Source organism: Ostrea edulis, chromosome 1, assembly GCF_947568905.1.
Source record: "Ostrea edulis chromosome 1, xbOstEdul1.1, whole genome shotgun sequence".
NCBI lineage: Eukaryota > Metazoa > Mollusca > Bivalvia > Ostreida > Ostreidae > Ostrea > Ostrea edulis.
The window spans coordinates 56,420,360-56,441,091 of NC_079164.1; the positions used below are offsets into that span (position 1 = coordinate 56,420,360).

Below are 20,732 nucleotides of genomic sequence, written 5' to 3' on the forward strand. Positions count from 1 at the left end.
ATTGAAAGAATTGAACCTTCAAAAGAAAATGCACGTGCGTGCACATGCGCGTTTGCATTGTTTGATACATCGATCTGTAGATATTTGGCATGTCTACCTATCCTGTAAATATCAATAGTTTTCCTTTATTGACATGAAAGTTATAGGCGATTTTGTATTATCCAATCAAATTGAAGTACATGTGCATGCGCGTGCAAAATTGAAATTTTAACCATGCTAAACAGTTAAGGGTCCCAAGCTATACCTACGTTATAAATATAAAACGATTTCATTGAAAAATAAAAAAGTTAGTCTGATTCCAAAGTTAGCAAACAAAAAATTCAATACACGTGCATGCACATGCATGCCTTTTCAGACAAAATGACATTCGTTCCGCACATCTACATATGCTATACTATCATCCTATAAAGGTTTTATCTTGATCACTTCAGTAGTTCCTGAGAACACTCGTGGACAAAAAAAGTCACAAGAAGAAAGAAAGAATAATAATAACTAGACACTCATTACTAGTAATGAGTAGGTCTTCCGTTAGACCACTTCCGGTAAAGAGCTTTCTATTCCTACGAAAACCATTTAAATGTATAAGAAAATGTGCCTTAACAATGAATGAGAAATGTATTATCGAATTTTTTACTCCTTTCTCGTAACTTCCGGTGACGACCGGAAGTACTATTCAGATGCTTTTTCCTATAAATGACAGCGACTGTTTACTGTCTATATTCCCTGAAAATTTCAGGTCTCTATCTGAAAGAGTTCTCAACAAAAAGAAGTAGACTAAAGAAAGAAAAAGTAGTAGGTTACTACCCACCGGAAGTCAATTTTGAAAAACAAAATTATCAAAACTTTAGAAGTTGATACTTTTATTAAGACATGTGAAAATCATATGAAAGACTTCAAATATAAGCGAGATTTATGGGGACAAAGAGACGAAAAGTAAAAAGGTATTTTATCAAGAAACCGGAAGTAGTTGTTTTGACTACCGACAGACTAATATTCTTTTGACACTTTGAAAGAGAGTTAATAAACTAGTATAGGTTTCAATTAAAAAGAAAAAGTTTGAAAATTGCGATTCTTTCCATCACTTCCGGTGACGACAGGAAGTGACGGTCGACATGTTCAACCCCCTACTGCACGCTTACAAACGGAGAATGATCATCCCTGAATATTTGATGAACCTATATTTTACCTTTTCCAAGAAAATTGCTGGAGAAAATTCCTTTTGAGAAACAGAAAATCGGCCATATTTTCCGACCAGAAGTGAATTTTGTAAAAACAAAAATAATTATAGCAAGGTCATTTCATAAGACATTATTCCTGAAAACTTCAAGAAAATCTATCCAGCCATCTCTGAGAAATCACTCGAAGAAATCGGAAACTCGACATTTTTTCAAATACTTCCGGTATAGACCGGAAGTGACGGACGTAAAAATTGAATGTATGTGTACAATGGACTAATGTTAGTTGATCAACTTTACAAGTTTCAAGTGTCTATCTATATTCATTATTGAGAAACTGAAAAAACAAGGTTTGAATATGTCTACCCCATATCTCACGACCGGAAGTGAATTTTACAAAAATATTTAAATTTACTCTAGACATTTAGAGTGTCTATAACATATGTAAAATTCAAATCATTAACTTGTTTTATGACCGAGATTTATGGCACTGAAAAATGAGAATGAATAGTCTTTCTTTGATATAACCGGAAGTTGAAGATTCAACTTCCGGTGGGGTCAACATTTTTTGAGAATTAGAACGAGATCTAGTCAACCGATATAGGTTTCAATTTGAAAGAAAAAAGTTTGAAATTTATGATTCATTAATCACTTCCGGTGACGACCGGAAGTGACGGCCAACATTCTTAACCCCCTACTGCACGCCTACAAAGTGAGATCTATTAACTCTGAAAATTTGGTGACTCTATCTTTTACCGTTTCTCAGAAAAACGCTGGACAAGATATCTTGTAAAAAGACGGAAATTGGACATATCTTGCGACCGGAAGTGAATTTTGAAATAATGAAAAAAATGCCTCGAGGTACCATCGTTCTCTATAATCTGTGAAAGTTTCAGGAAAATCAATCCAACGGTCTCGGAGACAAAAGGGAAAAAAAAAAATCATAATAATAATAATAACTAGACACTCATTACTAGTAATGAGTAGGTCTTCCATTGGTTCACTTCCGGTAAAGAGTTTTTTGATCCTTTTTTCTGAACGAAAACCATTCAAATATATCAGAGAATATACTTGAACAATAAATGAGAAATGTATTATCAAATTTTTTACTCGTTTCTTGTAACTTCCGGTGACGACCGGAAGTACTATTCAGATGTGTTTTCCTATAAATGACAGCGACTCTTTACTGTCTATATTCCCTGAAAATTTCACGTCTCTATCTGAAAGAGTTCTCAAGAAAATGAAGTATACTAAACAAAGAAAAAGTAGTAGGTAACTACCGACCGGAAGTCAATTTTGAAAAACAAAATTGTCAAAACTATAGAAGTTGATACTATTCTTAAGACATGTGAAAATCATAACAAACACTTCAAATATAAGCGAAATTTGTGGGGACAAAGAGACGAAAAGTATAAAAGTATTTTATCAAGAAACCGAAAGTAGTCGTTTTGACTACCGACGGGGTCAATATTCTTTTGACATTTTGAAGGAGACTTAATAAACTAGTATAAGTTTCAATTTAAAAGAAAAAGTTTGAAATTTACGATTATTTCAATCACTTCCGGTGACGACAGGAAGTGACGGTCAACATGCTCAACACCCTATTGCATGCTTACAAACAGAGATTGATCATCCCTGAATATTTGATGAACCTATCTTTTACCCTTTCCAAGAAAAATGCTGGACAAAATCTCGTTTGAGAAACAGAAAACCGGCCATATTTTCCTACCAGAAGTAAATTTTGGAAAAACAAAAATAACCACAGGAAAGTCATTTCATAAGACATTATTCCTGAAAATTTCAAGAAAATCTATCCAGCCATCTCTGAGAAATCACTCGAAGAAATCGGAAATCGTCATTTTTTTCAAATACTTCCGGTATGGAGCGGAAGTGACATACGAAGAAATTGAAAGTATGTGTACAATGACCAAATGCTAGTTGATCAACCCTACAAGTTTCAAGCGTCTATATATTTTCGCTATTGAGAAACTGAAAAAACAAAGTTTGAATTTGTCCACCCCCTATCTCACGACCGGAAGTGAATTTTCGAAAAATATTTGACGTTACTCTAGACATTTATAGTGTCTACAATATATGTTAAGTACAAGTCAAACACTTGTTTAGTAAACGAGATTTAAGGCATTGAAAAAGGAGAATTTGAAAAGTTTTTCCTTAATTACCGGAAGTCGATGTTTCCACTTCCGGTGGGGTCAGCGGTTTTCAATACTCCAAAAGATACCTGATAAAGTGGTATAGTTTTCGATTCAACAACTACAACTTTAATTTTTCGATTCTTCTTATCACTTCCTGTGACGACCAGAAGTGACGGCCGACATTCTTAACCCCCAACTGCACGCCTACAAAGTGAGATCTATTAACTCTGAAAATTTGGTGACCCTATCTTTTACCGTTTCTGAGAAAAACGATGGACAAAATCTCTTCTAAAAAAACGGAAATTGGACATATCTAACGACCGGAAGTAAATTTTGAAAAAATGAAAAAAACGCCTGGGGGTATTTTCATTCTCTATCATCCCTGAAAATTTCAAGAAAATCCATCCAGCCATCTCTGAGAAATCGTGCCGACAAAAAAAGGGAAAAAAAAAAAAAATAACGACCTATAACTGTATTGGGATGCCAACACAAATGTCTCCGAACACCTCCCCAATTGTCAGAAATGGTTTTTGATGCCAAATCAGGATTCTCAAAAAACCCTAGAAACTAAATTTGGTTGAAATTCGACGGACTTGATTTTTTGGCCGCCATTTTCTTCAATGGCGGCCATTTTGAAAAATCTGAAAATAGATTGGAAGGAAATACTGATGCTAGAAATGAATTGTGGACCCTCCATTTACCCCAGAACCCAAATGTTGTACAGATTTTAACACTTTCAAATATTTCAGTATATGGTGGCCATTTTGAAAATGGCGGCTCAAAAAAAAATTTTGATGGTGGAAATGGACTCGGGGTTATTAAGTACCCTAGAAATAGAATCTGCTTGAAATCCGACAACCTTGATTTCTTGACTTTTTTGGCCGCCATTTTGAAATAGCGGCCATTTTGAAAATTTGAAAAGTTGATTGCACCGCTCCTAATGACCCTCTATCAGCTCACAAAGTTTGAAGTGGATCAGTCAAAGCATGTTCATAAAATCGAGCGGACAAATTTCTCACTAAAGAAGAGGAAAAATAAGAATAAGAATAATAATAACGAGCTATAACTGTGTTGGGATGCCAACACAAATGTCTCCGAACACCTCCCCATGTCAGAAATGCTTTTTGATGTCAGATATGCACTCAGGATTCTCAAAAAATCCTAAAAACTGAATTTGGTTGAAATCCGATGGACTTGATTTTTGGCCGCCATTTTCTTCAATGGCGGCCATTTTGAAACAATTGAAAATGGATTGGAAGGAAACACTTATGCTAGAAATGAATTGTGGACCCTCCATTTACCCCAGAACCCAAATATTGTAGAGATTATAACACTTTGAAATATTTCAGTATATGGCGGCCATTTTGAAAATGGCGGCTCCAAAAAAAATTTTGATGGTAAAAATGGGCTTGGGGTGACAATATTACCTTAGAAATCGAATTAGGTTGAAATCCGACAACCTTGAGTTTTTTTAAGTTTTTTGGCCGCCATCTTGAAACGGCGGCCATTTTGAAAATTTGAAAAGTTGAATGCACCCCTCCTAGTGACCCCCTATCAGCTCAAAACGTTTGAAGTGGATCTGTCGAAGCACTTTCACAAAATCGGTCGGACAAATTTCTCACTAAAGAAGAGGAAAAATAAGAAGAAAAGAATAAGAATAACGAGCTATAACTGTGTTGGGATGCCAACACAAATGTCTCCGAACACCTTCCCTTGTCAGAAATGCTTTTTGATGCCAGATATGCACTCAGGATCCTCCAAAAACCCTAGAAACTGAATTTGGTTGAAATCCGACGGACTTGTTTTTTGGCCGCCATTTTGTTCAATGGCGGCCATTTTGAAACATTTGAAAATAGATTGGAAGGGAATACTGATGCTAAAAATGAATTGTGGACCCTCAATTTACCCTAGAACCCAAATGTTGTAGATATTTTAACACTTTGAAATATTTTGGTATATGGTGCCCATTTTGAAAATGGCGGCTCAAAAAAAAATGTTGAGGGTGGGAATGAACTCGAGGTCACCAAATTACCCTAGAAATAAAATTTGGTTGAAATCCGACAACCTTGAGTTTTTGACGTTTTTGGCCGCCATTTTGAAACGGCGGCCATTTTGAAAATTTCCAAAGTTGATTGCACCCCTCCTCATGACCCCCTATCAGCTCACAAAGTTTGAAGTGGATCTGTCGAAACACTTTCATAAAATTGAGCGGACAAATTTCTCTGGAAAGAAGAGGAATAAAAAGAAGAAGAAGAAAATAAGAATAACGAACTATAACTGTGTTGGAATGCCAACACAAATGTCTCCGAACACCTCCCCATGTTAGAATTGGTTTTTGATGCCAGATATGCACTCAGGATCCTAAAAAAAACCTAGAAACTAAGTTTGGTTGAAATCTGACGGACTTGATTTTGGGCCGCCATTTTGAAACATTTGAAAATAGATTGGAAGGAAATACTGATGCTAGAAATGAACTGTGGACCTTCCAATTACCCCAGGAACCAAATGTTGTAGAGAATTTAACATTTTCAAATATTTTGGTATATGGCGGCCATTTTGAAAATGGCGTCTCAAAAAAAAATTTTCAGGGTGGGAATGAACTCGGGGTCACCAAATTACCCTAGAAATAAAATTTGGTTGAAATCCGACAACCTTCATTTTTTGACGTTTTTGGCCGCCATTTTGAAACGGCGGCCATTTTGAAAATTTCGAAAGTTGATTGCACCCCTCCTCATGACCTCCTATCAGCTCACAAAGTTTGAAGTGGATCTGTCGAAACACTTTCATAAAATCGAGCGGACAAATTTCTCTGGAAAGAATAGGAATAAAAAGAAGAAGAAGAAAATAAGAATAATAAGAAACGGAGCAAAAACAATATGTCTCCGACACTTTGTGTTCGGAGACATAATAAGAATAATAAGAAACGGAGCAAAAACAATATGTCTCCAACACTTTGTGTTCGGAGACATAATAACTAGTACTTATTGTAACGGGGACCGTTACAGATGTTCCCCAAACATTCCCCCATTTAGTAAGTGGTGTCATTTATTTCAGTACAAGTTATTTTGACCATTGCAAACTGTGTAGCATGTGAATATATAACTATCTTATAACGTTCAGTCCATTTCATACTAGTTCAAATCAGTTATAAAGATCTGAGAGTTTTGTGCACGTACGTGCATGCACATGCATATAAATAATTCGACCATCTTGATACATTAGAAGTCTTACTATATGAGTACAAGAGAAGTTTCACAACTGTTCAATGACAAGAGGCCCATGGGCCACATCGCTCACCTGAGTCACCTTGGCCCATATCTGAAGACTTTCCATATATATTTGCATGTAAAACCTTGGTCCCTATTATGGCCCAAACTACCCTTTGCAAACTTGAATCTACACTATGTCAGAAAGCTTTCATGTAAATGTCAACTTCTTTGGCCCAATCGTTCTTTTAAAGCTTTTTTCTATATTTCTATGTAAAACTTTGACACCCCCCCCCCCCCACTTGTGGCCCCATCCTTTGGCCCCATCCTTTGGCCCAATCGTTCTTTTAAAGCTTTTTTCTATATTTCTATGTAAAACTTTGACACCCCCCCCCCACTTGTGGCCCCATCCTACCCCTCCCCCCCCCCCCACCCCCCGGGGAGCATGATTTGAACAAACTTGAATCTGCACTATGTCAGAAAGTTTTCTTGTAAATATCAGCTTTTCTGACTCAGTGGTTATTGAGAAAAAGATTTTAACTATATATTTTTATGTAAAACTTTGATCCCCCTTGTAGCCCCATCCTACCCCCGGAGCCCATGATTTGAAGAAACTTGAATCTGCACTATGTCAGAAATTTTTCATATAAAAATCAGCTTTTCTGGCTCAGAGGTTCTTGAGAAGAAGATTTTTCCTATATATTTGTGTGTAAAACTTTGATCCCCCCCTTGGGGCCCCATCTTATCCCCGGGGGCCATGATTTGAACAAACTTGAATCTGCACTATGTCAGAAAGTTTTCATGTAAAAATCAGCTTTTCTGGCTTAGTGGTTCTTGAGAAGAAGATTTTTAAAGATTCTTCCTATATATTTATATGTAAAACTTTGATCCCCTATTGTGGCCCCATCCAACCCCAGGAGCCCATTATTTGAACAAACTTGAATCTGCATTATGTCAGGAAGCTTTCATGTAAATCTCAGCTTTTCTGGCTTAGTGGTTCTTGAGAAGAAGATTTTTAAATGACCTCACCCTATTTTTGTGATTATCCCTTTGAAGGGGGCATGACCTATATATTTGTATGTAAAACTTTGATCCCCCCTTGTGGCCCCATCCTACCACCGGGGGCCATGATTTGAACAAACTTGAATCTGCAAGATGTCAGGAAGCTTTCAGGTAAATTTCAGCTCTTCTGGCCCAGTGGTTCTTGAGAAGAAGATTTTTAAATGACCCCACCCTATTTTTGCATTTTTGTGATTATCTCCCCTTTGAAAGGGACATGGCCCTTCATTTGAACAAACTTGAAAGCCCTTCACCCAAGGATGCTTTTGGCCAAGTTAGGTTGAAATTGGCCCAGTGGTTCTGGAGAAGAAGTCGAAAATGTTAAAAGTTTACAGACAGACGGACGGACAGACAGACAGACGGACAGACAGACGGACAGACAGACAGACAGACGGACGCCGGACAAAATGTGATCAGAATAGCTCACTTGAACCTTCGGTTCAGGTGATCTAAAAAACGAGAAATTGACAGCAACTCAAAACTACAAAGACCGAAATCAATGCACTTGCATACACGTGCGCGTGAGTACCACACAGCAATTTTGTTGATGCTATTCAATAGACATTTGAACAATATACTTACTATATGAATTTGGTATCGATCGCTTCACTCATAAGAAAGTTATTGGGATTTCAAAATCGTCCAATCAGAATTAAGCGCACGTGCATGCGCGTGCAAGGAAGTGATTTTGAGACTATTTATAAATTGACAGGCTCAAAATATACCTGCAACCTAATTTTCAAACCTATTCATTGCAATCTCAAAATGTTATAGAACAATACTTAAATTTAGACGTCAAAAATTACAATGCACGCGCATTCACGCGCACGCGATTTTGATAATGGAAAATTTGTTGACACCGTTTCATAGACATTCATATCATAGATCCTCAGGGTAAATTTGAATTCATTTCAGTTTTTCATTCAATAGTTATGACCATTTTAGTACCCGAAAAATGAAAGAAAAGCTATGCACGTGCATACACGGGCACGTGAATATGACTCAGCATCAATGTTGATGTCATTCAAAAGACATTTGATAGATATACTTACAGTATAAATTTCATATTGTTTCCATCATTTATAAGAAAGTTATGGCGATTTGAAAATCGTCCAATCAGAATTTAGCACACGTGTATGCACGTGCCGGATGGTAATTATGACTGTACACTTTTGTTAAGAATATCAAGATACACATACAATACAAGTTTGAAAAGACTTTGACAAAAAACAAAAAAGTTATGGTCATTGAAAGAATTGAACCTTCAAAACACAATGCACGTGCGTGCGCATGCGCGTTTTCAATTTTTAATACATCGATCTGTAGATATTTGGCATGTTTACCTATCCTGTAAATATCATTAAATTGCCTTAATTGGCATGAATGTTATAAACGGTTTTGTATTATCCAATCAAATTGAAGCACACATGCATGCGCGTGCAGAATTGAAATTTTGACGATGCCAAACAGTTAAGGGTCCCAAGTTATACCTACGATATAAATAGCAAACGATTTCATGGAAAAATAAAAAAGTTAAGACTGATTCCAAAGTTTGTCAACAAAAAATCCAATGCACGTGCATGCACATGCATGCATTTTCAGACAAAATGACATTCGTTCCGCACATCTACATATGCTATAGGGTTGGGTACCGCCAAAAAAAAAAGTACCGCGGTATACCATGGTATTTGCACAATACCGCGGTACATACCACGGTATACCGCACATTTTACCTTTAAGTAATATGATTTAATTTTTATCGTTTTTTAGTTGTGATTCATTGTATATAATTAGCAGGTAATAGTTAATTGATTGCAAATGGTATTTAATTTATTCGATGCAATATAAAAAGAGAAATATATTGTCAAATTTTATTTTGAAACCAGTAACAACATAAAAGTAAGTATATAGTATATACTTAGTATACAGCAGTGTCTCTGTATCATGACTAGAATCAACAGGAATGACTATTATAAACAAAAGAATATAAAAAAAAACCACAAAAGTAACAAACTATAATAAACAATGAACATTGGTAAATGGATGGATTAATTGAACTGTTTTAAATCTATATGATCTTATATCATATTTTTTTTCAAGAAGATCAGAGTGTCCACATGCTTTCCTTTAAGGTTAGCCCGTTGTGCAGTTATAATGTCTCCTGCAGTTGAGAACACCCTCTCTGAAGGCACACTTGTGGCTGGGATACAGAGGAAAGATTTAGCTAGATCACACAGCTGTGGATATTTGGTCTTGTGGTCACGCCACCAGTTTAAAGGATTGGCCTTTAGTGGAATTGATGGCTCACTCTTATAATTGATGACTTCCATCTGTACTAACTCAAGGGATGATTTTGGTGGCTCTACTAAAGTAACAAATACATCACCCAAAATGTCATGCAAGACACAGGAGGAATCTGCAAATGTTCCTGTCTTGCTGCTGGTTTCAACAACTGTTTCATTTTTAATCTGAATTTCTGAATCACCAGGCAATAAGGGCAAGTTAGGCTGAACAATCGTAGATGTGCTTTCATCTTCTTTTTCTGTTTTCACAACAAATGGTTTCAATTTGGCTCCTGCTAGACGTACTGCTTCCTGCGTGACATGGTCAAACACATCTGTCTTTTCTTCATCAGTGAGATATGGTAAAGATTTAAAACGAGGATCAATGGCTGACACCATGTTGAGAAAGTCTTTCTTGTCTGCATACCTTGATTCCAAATCAGTTTTCATAAGCTTCTTCATCTCCACAACTGTGTGGGAATCATCCTCTTTTGCGACTAGAATGTTGGTGATGAGCTGTCGATGAAGTGGCATAATCACAGAAAGAGTTGGAGTGGATTCAGTGCAGAGCATAGTGGTCATGTCCTTTAAGGGTTTCAAACAAGCTGCAATGTTTTCTGCCAGAGAGACACTCTCATCACTTAGGTTGCTTATATCCTTGTTCTTAATATGTGATAATTCCTTGCATCTAAGTGAAGCTATGACAGCAACCTGCATTTCTAGAAATCTCTCAATCATATCAAAGGTAGAATTCCATCTGGTACACACATCAATTTTGAGTTTGTGGTTTGGGATAGCCAACAGTTCTGCCTTGGCTTTTAAAACTGATGCTGCCACAGTGCTGCGATGAAAAAATGCAACAATGGTTCTGATACGGGCCAACAGATTAGAGACAGTTTTCACTTTCAGGGAACGTTGTGCTGCTAAATTCAGAGTGTGAGCTAAACATCCTATGTGAATGCACCCAATTATCTGCCCTGCTTTTAACATATTTGCTGCATTGTCAGACACCAGTGGCGGAGGACCAAGAGGACTTGGAAGTTTCCATTCTTTACAGGCCTCCCTGATGACAGATGCCACATTTTCAGCTGTAAAATACATTCAAAATTAATTAAATTATTACTTTCTTATTTCATCGATTTCTAATTCTCTAATTTTTCATATAAGTAAGTTACACAAGGGTCAAGGAAATATCATCCAATATACATTGTGTAATATGAAATTTAAAACAACAAACCTGTATGACTTTCTGGCATGGGCCTGGTTTGAAGAACATAATTCTGCATCTCCCAATTTGCATCAACAAAGGTTGCCGTGACAGTGACATATGACTCGGTTGACCTCGAGGTCCATCCATCACTAGTGATTGCCACCTTAATTAATTCAGAATATATTTTTGTAATTATGAACTCGGTAAACAATATAAACATTAAACATACACTGTCGTAAAGTGTTAATTAAAATGTGTGTATAGTGACTATGTATTTTCTTTTTCTTAAGTGTTACTTTATCTCAAAAATGAAATTTTTTTTTTCATAATTACCCGTGTCGTTGATGACAAAATAAAATATCTTATCACAATTACCTGTGTTGCTGATGACAAGGTTTTTAGTACATTTTCCTTCACTGCGTTGTACATTTTAGGGATGATGGCCTCACTAAATTGTTTTCGAGATGGAACTTGGTATCTCGGGTCCAATGCATTGATAATATCTCTAAACTCTGGGCTGTCAACCATTCTGTAAGGTCTAAGGTCCTTGACCAAAAATTAAGCAATTTTTTGCATAATGTCCACTGCTTTGGGTGATGAAGATTTATAAAGCTGTCTATTAGCGAACATCCCAGCTACAGTCAGAGATTGTGGCTGAAAACCATGGGACGCGGCGTTACTTTTTTCAGAGGTAGCTGTAGCAGTACTTGTAACTTGTAGTGGATGGTGACGGCGTAAATGGGCTGTAAGATTAGAAATGCCACCTCCCGCACACTTGATCACCGAGTCACATAGTTTACAAATCGCAACACTTTCCTCAATCCTTCCATCTGACTTCCTTTTCTTCAGACCAAACTGTTTCCAAATTGAGGATTTTGCTCTTTTATTTGGTAGGATCTCAAAATCCGTGTCTGCTACTTCCATTTTACTCGGGGTTTGCCTAATTGGCGGGAACGGTATATGACCCGCATAAAGCATACAACATAAAACAATTTTATAGTCTACCAAATATTAAAGGTTTTCTTATTGAAATGAAATTTATTTCTATCAGTTTTTAAAAATTTTGATATGTTTTTATTAAAAATCAAATCGTTTTATTTTTTAAAATACTTGATACGTATTGCCGATTGTGTACTGTAGTTAGACATACCTTTCATTACATCATGACGAAGAGACAATGTAAATAAAGTGAGTCACAACGTATACAAATGTTGATGTTTGTTTCTTTAATAAATATTTATTTTTTTAATGTATAGATATATTTAGATTTTATATTGTATATTTTTATATCTATGCTTTGTTTCCATTTTATATTTTTGTTAAGAGTTGTCGGACTTGAACATACCGGTATTTGGCCTCGTGTACCGCGGTACATACCGGTAGCGAAAACATACCGGTATACCGGTAATACCGCGCACCTCTAATATGCTATACTATCATCCTAAAAAGGTTTCATATTGATCCCTTAAGTAGTTTCTGAGAACACTCGTGGACAAAAAAGTCCCAAGAAGAAAGAAAGAATAATAATAATAACTAGACACGATCTCGTTGCGAGCAACGAGTAGGTCTTCTGTCCGATTTGTTGATGCACTCGGAGTTAAAAAAAAAAAAAAAAGACAAATGAGTCCCAATTTAGTTTCCGACTTTAAGACACTTTAGATATAATCAATTTTTCATATCATAAGCTTCTGAAGCAAAGTTGCAGTGAAATTCGTTTGAAATTCGACTCTCCAGGCGAGCCATAAGGCCCGCGGGTCTATTTCTTGATGTCATTTGTTAGCCCTCTATAGACTCAACAACTTTAGTTCTATATGTCTTTACAAAATATTTACCTGTAAAAAGTTATTGAGATCGACCGATATCGACAAAAAATCGACTCTACAGGCGAGCCATTAGGACCATAGGCCTATTTATTGATATCAATCGATAGATCTCGATAAACTGAACAACTTTTGTTCAATATGTCCTTACAAAATATTTACCAGTTACAAGTTTTTGAAATCGACTGATATCGACAAAAATCGACTCTACAGGCGAGCCATGAGGCCCACAGACCCATTTTTTGATATTGATCGATAGGTTATGACACATTGAACAACTTTTGTTCAATAATGCTTTTCAAAAAATATGTCATTTTAAAGATATGAGGCGTCAAATATTTACGATTTTGGCCCTTAAAATCTCTAATTACGTAACATATGACCTACTTTTTGATTTGATAAGATCAAGCTCGTTGAGATGAACATTTCCGCTTATACAACTTATTATAAAATATTAATAGTTTCTGAGATATTCTCAAAAACATTTGGACCCTTCTGAACCCCTAATTTAAAGGGCCAGCCCGTTTTGCTTGATATCGTAAGAAAGGCCTTGTCATTTTAAACATTTTTTGCTCAACAAGTATTTAGAAATTCTTTACCGTTCTCGAGTTATCTCTACAAGAAATATTTAGGGGCCAAACTGTAGCTCCCTAACATGGCCACATAGGGAAAAAACGAAATGTACATATTGTTTAGATTATCATTCTGAACAACATTTGTTCAATAATGCTTTTCAAAATATTTGTCGTTTTCAAGATATGAGGCGTCAATTATTTATGATTTTGGCCCTTAAAATCCCTTATTACGTAACATATGACCTACTTTTTGATTTGATAAGAACAAGCTCGTTTAGATGAACATTTCCGCTTCAATGACTTATTACAAAATATTAATAGTTTCTGAGATATTCTCATAAACCTTTGGACCCTTCTGGGCCCCTAATTTAAAGGGTCAGCCCCTTTTGCTTGATATCGTAAGAAAGGTCATGACATTTCAAACATTTTTTGTTAAACAAGTATTTAGAAATTCTTTACCGTTCTCGAGTTATTTCTAGAAGTAATTTTTAGGGGCCAAACTGTAGCTCCTTAACGGGGCCACATAGGGTAAAAACGAAATATGCATATTGTTCAGATCACCATTCTGAACAACTTTTGTTCTTTATTGCTTTTCAAAATATTTGTCGTTTTCGAGATACAAGGGGTAAAAAATTTATGGTTTTGGCCCTTAAAATCCCTTATTACGTAACATATGACCTAAATTTTTATATGAATAGATTTGGATTGTTGAAATGAACATGACTTATACCAAAATATTAACGATTTTTGAGATATTTGATCTAGACTTTGAGCCCTTCTAGATCCCTAATTTAAGGGGCTAGCCCCTAAATCTGGATATTTTCGAAAAGATCTCGTAAATGTGCACAACTTTTGTTCTACATGTTTTAACAAAATATTTGCAAGAAAAAAGATATTGGAGATCAAAGATCAAAAATCGCCGAAATCCGCGAAAAATTTTGGCATCCATTTTTTCAGGTCCAGGCGAGCGTTTAGGCAAATCGCAAATCTTCTAAAATGTTTACTCTATCTTGTGTAGAAATTTCAAGACTCTAGCTTCAAAACTAACGGAGGAGATGTGTGGACAACAAGGCCCTTCAAAAAGTCACTAAAAGAGAGATAACTCCTGACCGGAAGTGACGTCAAGCACGAAATTTTGCAAGCAAAGTCTCGTCACCAAAAGACATCTTTCCTGAAAATTTCGTGAAAATCGATCGAGAAATGGCTGAGAAAAACGCGTGTACTACCAAGGAAAATAATAATAATAATAATAATAATGAAGAAGAAGAACGCGAACAATAATAGTAAGGTCTTCCGCAGGAGACGGAAGACCTTAATAATAATAATAATGAAGAAGAAGAACACAAACAATAATAGTAAGGTCTTCCGCAGGAGACGGAAGACCTTAATAATAATAATAATAAGAAACAGAGTAAAACCAATATGTTCCCAAACTTCGTTTGGGGAACATAATAATAAGAAGAAACAGAGTAAAAACAATATGTTCCCAAACTTTGTTTGGGGAACATAATAAGAATAACGAGCTATAACTGTGTTGGGATGCCAATACAAATGTCTCCGAACACCTCCCCATGTCAGAAATGCTTTTTGATATCAGATATGCACTCAGGATTCTCAAAAAATCCTAAAAACTGAATTTGGTTGAAATCCGATGGACTTGATTTTTGGCCGCCATTTTCTTCAATGGCGGCCATTTTGAAACATTTGAAAATTGATTGGAAGGAAATACTGATGCTAGAAATGAATTGTGGACCCTCCATTTACCCCAGAACCCAAATATTGTAGAGATTTTAACACTTTGAAATATTTCGGTATATGGCGGCCATTTTGAAAATGGCGGCTCTAAAAAAAAATTTGATGGTGGTAATGGACTCGGGGTGACATATTACCCTAGAAATCGAACTTGGTTGAAATCTGACAGAGATTTTAACACTTTGAAATATTTCGGTATATGGCGGCCATTTTGAAAATGGCGGCTCTAAAAAAAAATTTGATGGTGGTAATGGACTCGGGGTGACATATTACCCTAGAAATCGAACTTGGTTGAAATCTGACAACCTTGAGTTTTTGACGTTTTTTGGCCGCCATCTTGAAACGGCGGTCATTTTGAAAATTTGAAAAGTTGAATGCACCCCTCCTAGTGACCCCCTATCAGCTCACAAAAGAATAAGAATAACGAGCTATAACTGTGTTGGGATGCCAACACAAATGTCTCCGAACTCCTCCCCATGTCAGAAATGCTTTTTGATGCCAGATATGCACCCAGGATCCTCAAAAAAAACCTAGAAACTAAGTTTGGTTGAAATCCGACGGACTTGATTTTGGGCCGCCATTTTGTTCAATGGCGGCCATTTTGAAACATTTGAAAATAGATTGGAAGGAAATACTGATGCTAGAAATGAACTGTGGACCCTCCAGTTACCCCAGAAACAAAATGTTTTAGAGATTTTAACATTTTCAAATATTTTGGTATATGACGGCCATTTTGAAAATAGCGGCTCAAAAAAATTTTTTAAGGGTGCAAATGAACTCAGGGTCTCTAAATTACCCTAGAAATAAAATTTGGTTGAAATCCGACAACCTTGATTTTTTGACGTTTTTGGCCGCCATTTTGAAACGGCGGTCATTTTGAAAATTTCCAAAGGTGATTGCACCCCTCCTCATGACCCCCTATCAGCTCACAAAGTTTGAAGTGGATCTGTCGAAACACTTTCATAAAATCGAGCGGACAAATTTCTCTGGAAAAAAGAGGAATAAAAAGAAGAAGAAGAAAATAAGAATAACGAGCTATAACTGTGTTGGGATGCCAACACAAATGTCTCTGAACACCTCCCCATGTCAGAAATGGTTTTTAATACCAGATCAGGAATCTCAAAAAACCCTAGAAACTAAATTTGGTTGAAATCCGACGGACTTGATTTTTTGGGCCGCCATTTTCTTCAATGGCGGCCATTTTGAAAATCTGGAAATAGATTGGAAGGAAATACTGATGCTAGAAATGAACTGTGGACCCTCAATTTACCCCAGAAACCAAATGTTGTAGAGAGTTTAACACTTTCAAATATTTCGGTATATGGCGGCCATTTTGAAAATGGCGGTTCAAAAAAAATTTTTGATGGTGGAAATAGACTCGGGGTCACCAAATTACCCTAGAAATAGAATTTGGTTGAAATCCGACAACCTTGAGTTTTTGACGTTTTTTGGCCGCCATCTTGAAACGGTGGCCATTTTGAAAATTTGAATAGTTGAATGCACCCCTCCTAGTGACCCTTTATCAGCTCACGAAGTTTGAAGTGGATCTGTCGAAGCACTTTCCCAAAATCGGTCGGACAAATTTCTCACTAAAGAAGAGGAATAATAATAAGAAAAGAATAAGAACTAGACACTCATTACTAGTAATGAGTAGGTCTTCCGTTAGATCACTTCCGGTAAAGAGCTTTCTATTCCTACGAAAACCACTTAAATGTATCAAAAAATGTGCCTTAACTATGATTGAGAAATGTATTATCGAATTTGTTACTCCTTTCTCGTAACTTCCGGTGACGACCGGAAGTACTATTCAGATGCGTTTTCCTATAAATGACAGTGTCTCTTTACTGTCTATATTCCCTGAAAATATCACGTCTCTATCTGAAAGACTTCTCAACAAAAAGAAGTAGACTAAAGAAAGAAAAAGTAGTAGGTTACTACCGACCGGAAGTCAATTTTGAAAAACAAAATTATTGAAACTCTAGAAGTTGATACTTTTTATTAAGACATGTGAAAATCATATGAAAGACTTCAAATATAAGCGAGATTTATGGGGACAAAGAGACGAAAAGTAAAAAGGTATTTTATCAAGAAACCGGAAGTAGTCGTTTTGACTACCGACAGACTCAATATTCTTTTGACACTTTGAAAGAGACTTAATAAACTAATACAGGTTTCAATTTAAAGGAAAAAGTTTGAAATTTGCGATTCTTTCCATCACTTCCGGTGACGACAGGAAGTGACGGTCGACATGTTCAACCCCCTACTGCACGCTGACAAACGGAGATTGATCATCCCTGAATATTTGATGAACCTATATTTTACCTTTTGAAAGAAAAATGCTGGACAAAATTCCTTTTGAGAAACAGAAAATCGGCCATATTTTCCGACAGGAAGTGAATTTTGTAAAACAAAAAGAATTATAGCAAGGTCATTTCATAAGACATTATTCCTGAAAATTTCAAGAAAATATATCCAGCCATCTCTGAGAAATCACTCGAAGAAATCGGAAAATCAACATTTTTTCAAATACTTCCGGTATAGACCGGAAGTGACGGACAAAAAAATTGAATGTATGTGTACAATGGACTAATGTTAGTTGATCAACTCTACAAGTTTCAAGCGTCTGTCTATATTCATTATTGAGAAACTGAAAAAACAAGGTTTGAATATGTCCACCCCATATCTCACGACCGGAAGTGAAATTTACAAAAATATTTAAATTTACTCTAGACATTTATAGTGTCTATAACATATGTAAAATTCAAATGATTAACTTGTTTTATGACCGAGATTTATGGCACTGAAAAATGAGAGAATGAATAGTCTTTCTTTGATATAACCGGATGTTGGAGATTCAACTTCCGGTGGGGTCAACATTTTTTGAAAATTAGAACGAGACCTAGTAAACCGATATAGGTTTCAATTTGTCTACTGCACGCCTACAAGTGAGATCTATTAACTCTGAAAATTTGGTGACTCTATCTTTTACCGTTTCTGAGAAAAACGCTGGACAACGAAAACAGCTAATAAGCCGTATTTGCCGACCGGAAGTGAATTTTACAAAAATATTTAAAGTTACTCTAGACATTTATAGTGACTATAATATATGTAACACTCAACTCATTAACTTGTTTCATGACCGAGATTTATGGCACTGAAAAATGAGAGAATGATTGGTCTTTCTTTGATATAACCGGAAGTTGGAGATTCAACTTCCGGTGGGGTCAACATTTTTTGAGAATTAGAACGAGACCTAATAAACCGATATAGGTTTCAATTTGAAAGAAAAAAGTTTGAAATTGATGATTCATTTAATCACTTCCGGTGACGACCGGAAGTGACGGCGACAAAAAATAATACGTGCATGCACCATAGAGAAAATAGATCTATCATCCCTGAAAGTTTCATTTGATTATCTTTAGTGGTTTTCAAGTTTACCCCCGGACAAAGTTACTTTCAAAATCGGACGTATCTCACGACCGGAAGTGAATTTTGAAAAAATGAAAAAAATGCCTCGATGTACCATCGTTCTCTATAATCTGTGAAAGGAAAATCCATCCAACGGTCTCGGAGACGAAAGGGAAAAAAAAAATAATAATAATAATAATAACGAGCTATAACTGTGTTGGGATGCCAACACAAATGTCTCCGAACACCTCCCCATGTCAGAAATGCTTTTTGATTTCAGATATGCTAACCAAAAGTAACCGAAAATCCCTAAACAAATTATTGCCCCTGAATGTCTTGATTAACATTTTTTAAGCTTATAGCTTTTACATTAATATAGATAGAGACATGGGATCACTTGCATTAATAGCGATGACCTTCGACTTTCAAAATGAGGTCAAGGTCTAAGGTCAAGGTCATCGTGAAAATTATTAATTAAATTTTCTTGGACATTTTGAGATTCGTACATCATCTTAAATATTCTTAAATATCTTTTTTTAAATCATTGTAGGTGGAAAGCCCTCTAATTGTTCGCGAACAATTAGGATCACTAGTTTATATTTGTTTCTTTTCTTTCTTTCTTTTTTTTTTACAAATCAGGATCTATATTTAATTATAAATGTTTGTCTTCCGGTAGCCATTTTTATTGGAATCGAAAGTAGCGTAGTTTGTAAACTTTGGTAGATTTTACATCATTTTACAAACAAAATTAGTACGCATCTATATTATCACAATAATTATTTAATTAAAATTTTGTTTAATGCTGAATAGGGTTGTTGTGATGATAGAGGATTCGGGGAAGTCTGTCTGCAATGGGCAATTAGTTGTATGAGACCGAGTCGTGAATGATTACTTTTAATTTCATGTGTACAAAGTGATCACTGCACTGTTATGCATGGGATTGGCGAAAATTAACTGATTTTTGCCATTTGTTGAAGATGAAAGTTAACAGAGGTACGACATTAGCTTGTGTTCACTCGGTATAAATAGAGGTGTAGGAAAAATCTAAATGACTCTTTAATTCAACTTTCATGGGACTCGTCAAATTTTCATGGGACTCAAACTGCTTACAAACCATGATACCGGGACTCGTCTTCAATATTTTCTAGTGACAACCCTGAATTGTCTGGCCCCCAAGGGTAGGTTTTGGCCACATTATAGGGACAAAAGTTTTACATATAAGTTTATGGGAAACCTTTAAATATGGACCAAGATGACTAAGGTGAGCGATGTGGCCCATGGACCTCTTGTTTAATTAATTTTTTTACGTAAGAAATAGTGCTTTTTAGCTCACCCCAGCCGTCATTTAAATGAGCTTTTCAAAGTACTTGCGTTGGAAGTTCATTTAAGTATTGCTGAAATTTATGTATATGTATGTTAAATAAATTTTATTATCAGTTTATCATTTTAATTCATAATTTCATTCTTAATTGCCACTTTTACAGAAAAGATATCACATATCCTGGATCTCGAGTACTGGGTAAGACCAAAACAGGTTAGTAGGATAAATTGGGACTTTCCAGGAGTCCTGCATCAACTCAAAAAGCAGGATTTTTAGGGAGATCCAATAAAATCCTGCAAAATCCCAGTCCTGTCTACTGGGACTTTCCAAGACATGTCCAGAATAATTCCACTTTCTCCCCTTTCAGATTGCAGGATTAAGTGAGACTTTGCAGGACTTTAAAAGGCATATTTAAGTGTTCAAATTATCCTTAAAAGTCCTGAAATGTCCCACTGCCAATACCGTTCCTCTAATTCCTTGTTAATCTCAGTTTCAAAAAAGCAGGACTTTTGAGGACAATCCTGATAAATCCTGGGATTTTGTCTCAGGACTTCCTGGGATATCCTGCTGTATTTTCAGAGGGGTTGTAAGTATCAAGGACTATCAAAACTTTGAAATCACATGACTGCAGTGTATGAATTTAGAATAAGATGGTGTTCAGGCAGTAACTAAAAACTCTGAGATTTTTAAATGGTTCATAATGTATATAAATGTATACATATACATGGATGTATACAGCGGCAAAACAAAGGAATCCATTGGATAACTGCG

The 20,732-nt window shown here is 35.9% G+C and overlaps 2 protein-coding genes across 3 annotated transcripts in view; both read right to left on the bottom strand.

Moving 5' to 3' along the window:
* LOC125664640 (zinc finger CCHC domain-containing protein 8-like) overlaps positions 1–20,732 on the bottom strand; it is a 202,117-nt gene that overhangs the window by 165,964 nt on the left and 15,421 nt on the right. The window lies entirely within an intron of this gene.
* On the bottom strand, positions 9,451–20,732 carry LOC125664641 (E3 SUMO-protein ligase ZBED1-like). Its single transcript, XM_048897483.2, has 3 exons — positions 11,461–20,732; positions 11,113–11,248; positions 9,451–10,963 (listed from the first exon to the last, which is right to left on the bottom strand). The coding sequence occupies exons 1-3, from the start codon at positions 11,611–11,613 to the stop codon at positions 9,672–9,674; spliced, it is 1,581 nt and encodes a 526-aa protein (XP_048753440.2). The 5' UTR covers positions 11,614–20,732; the 3' UTR covers positions 9,451–9,671.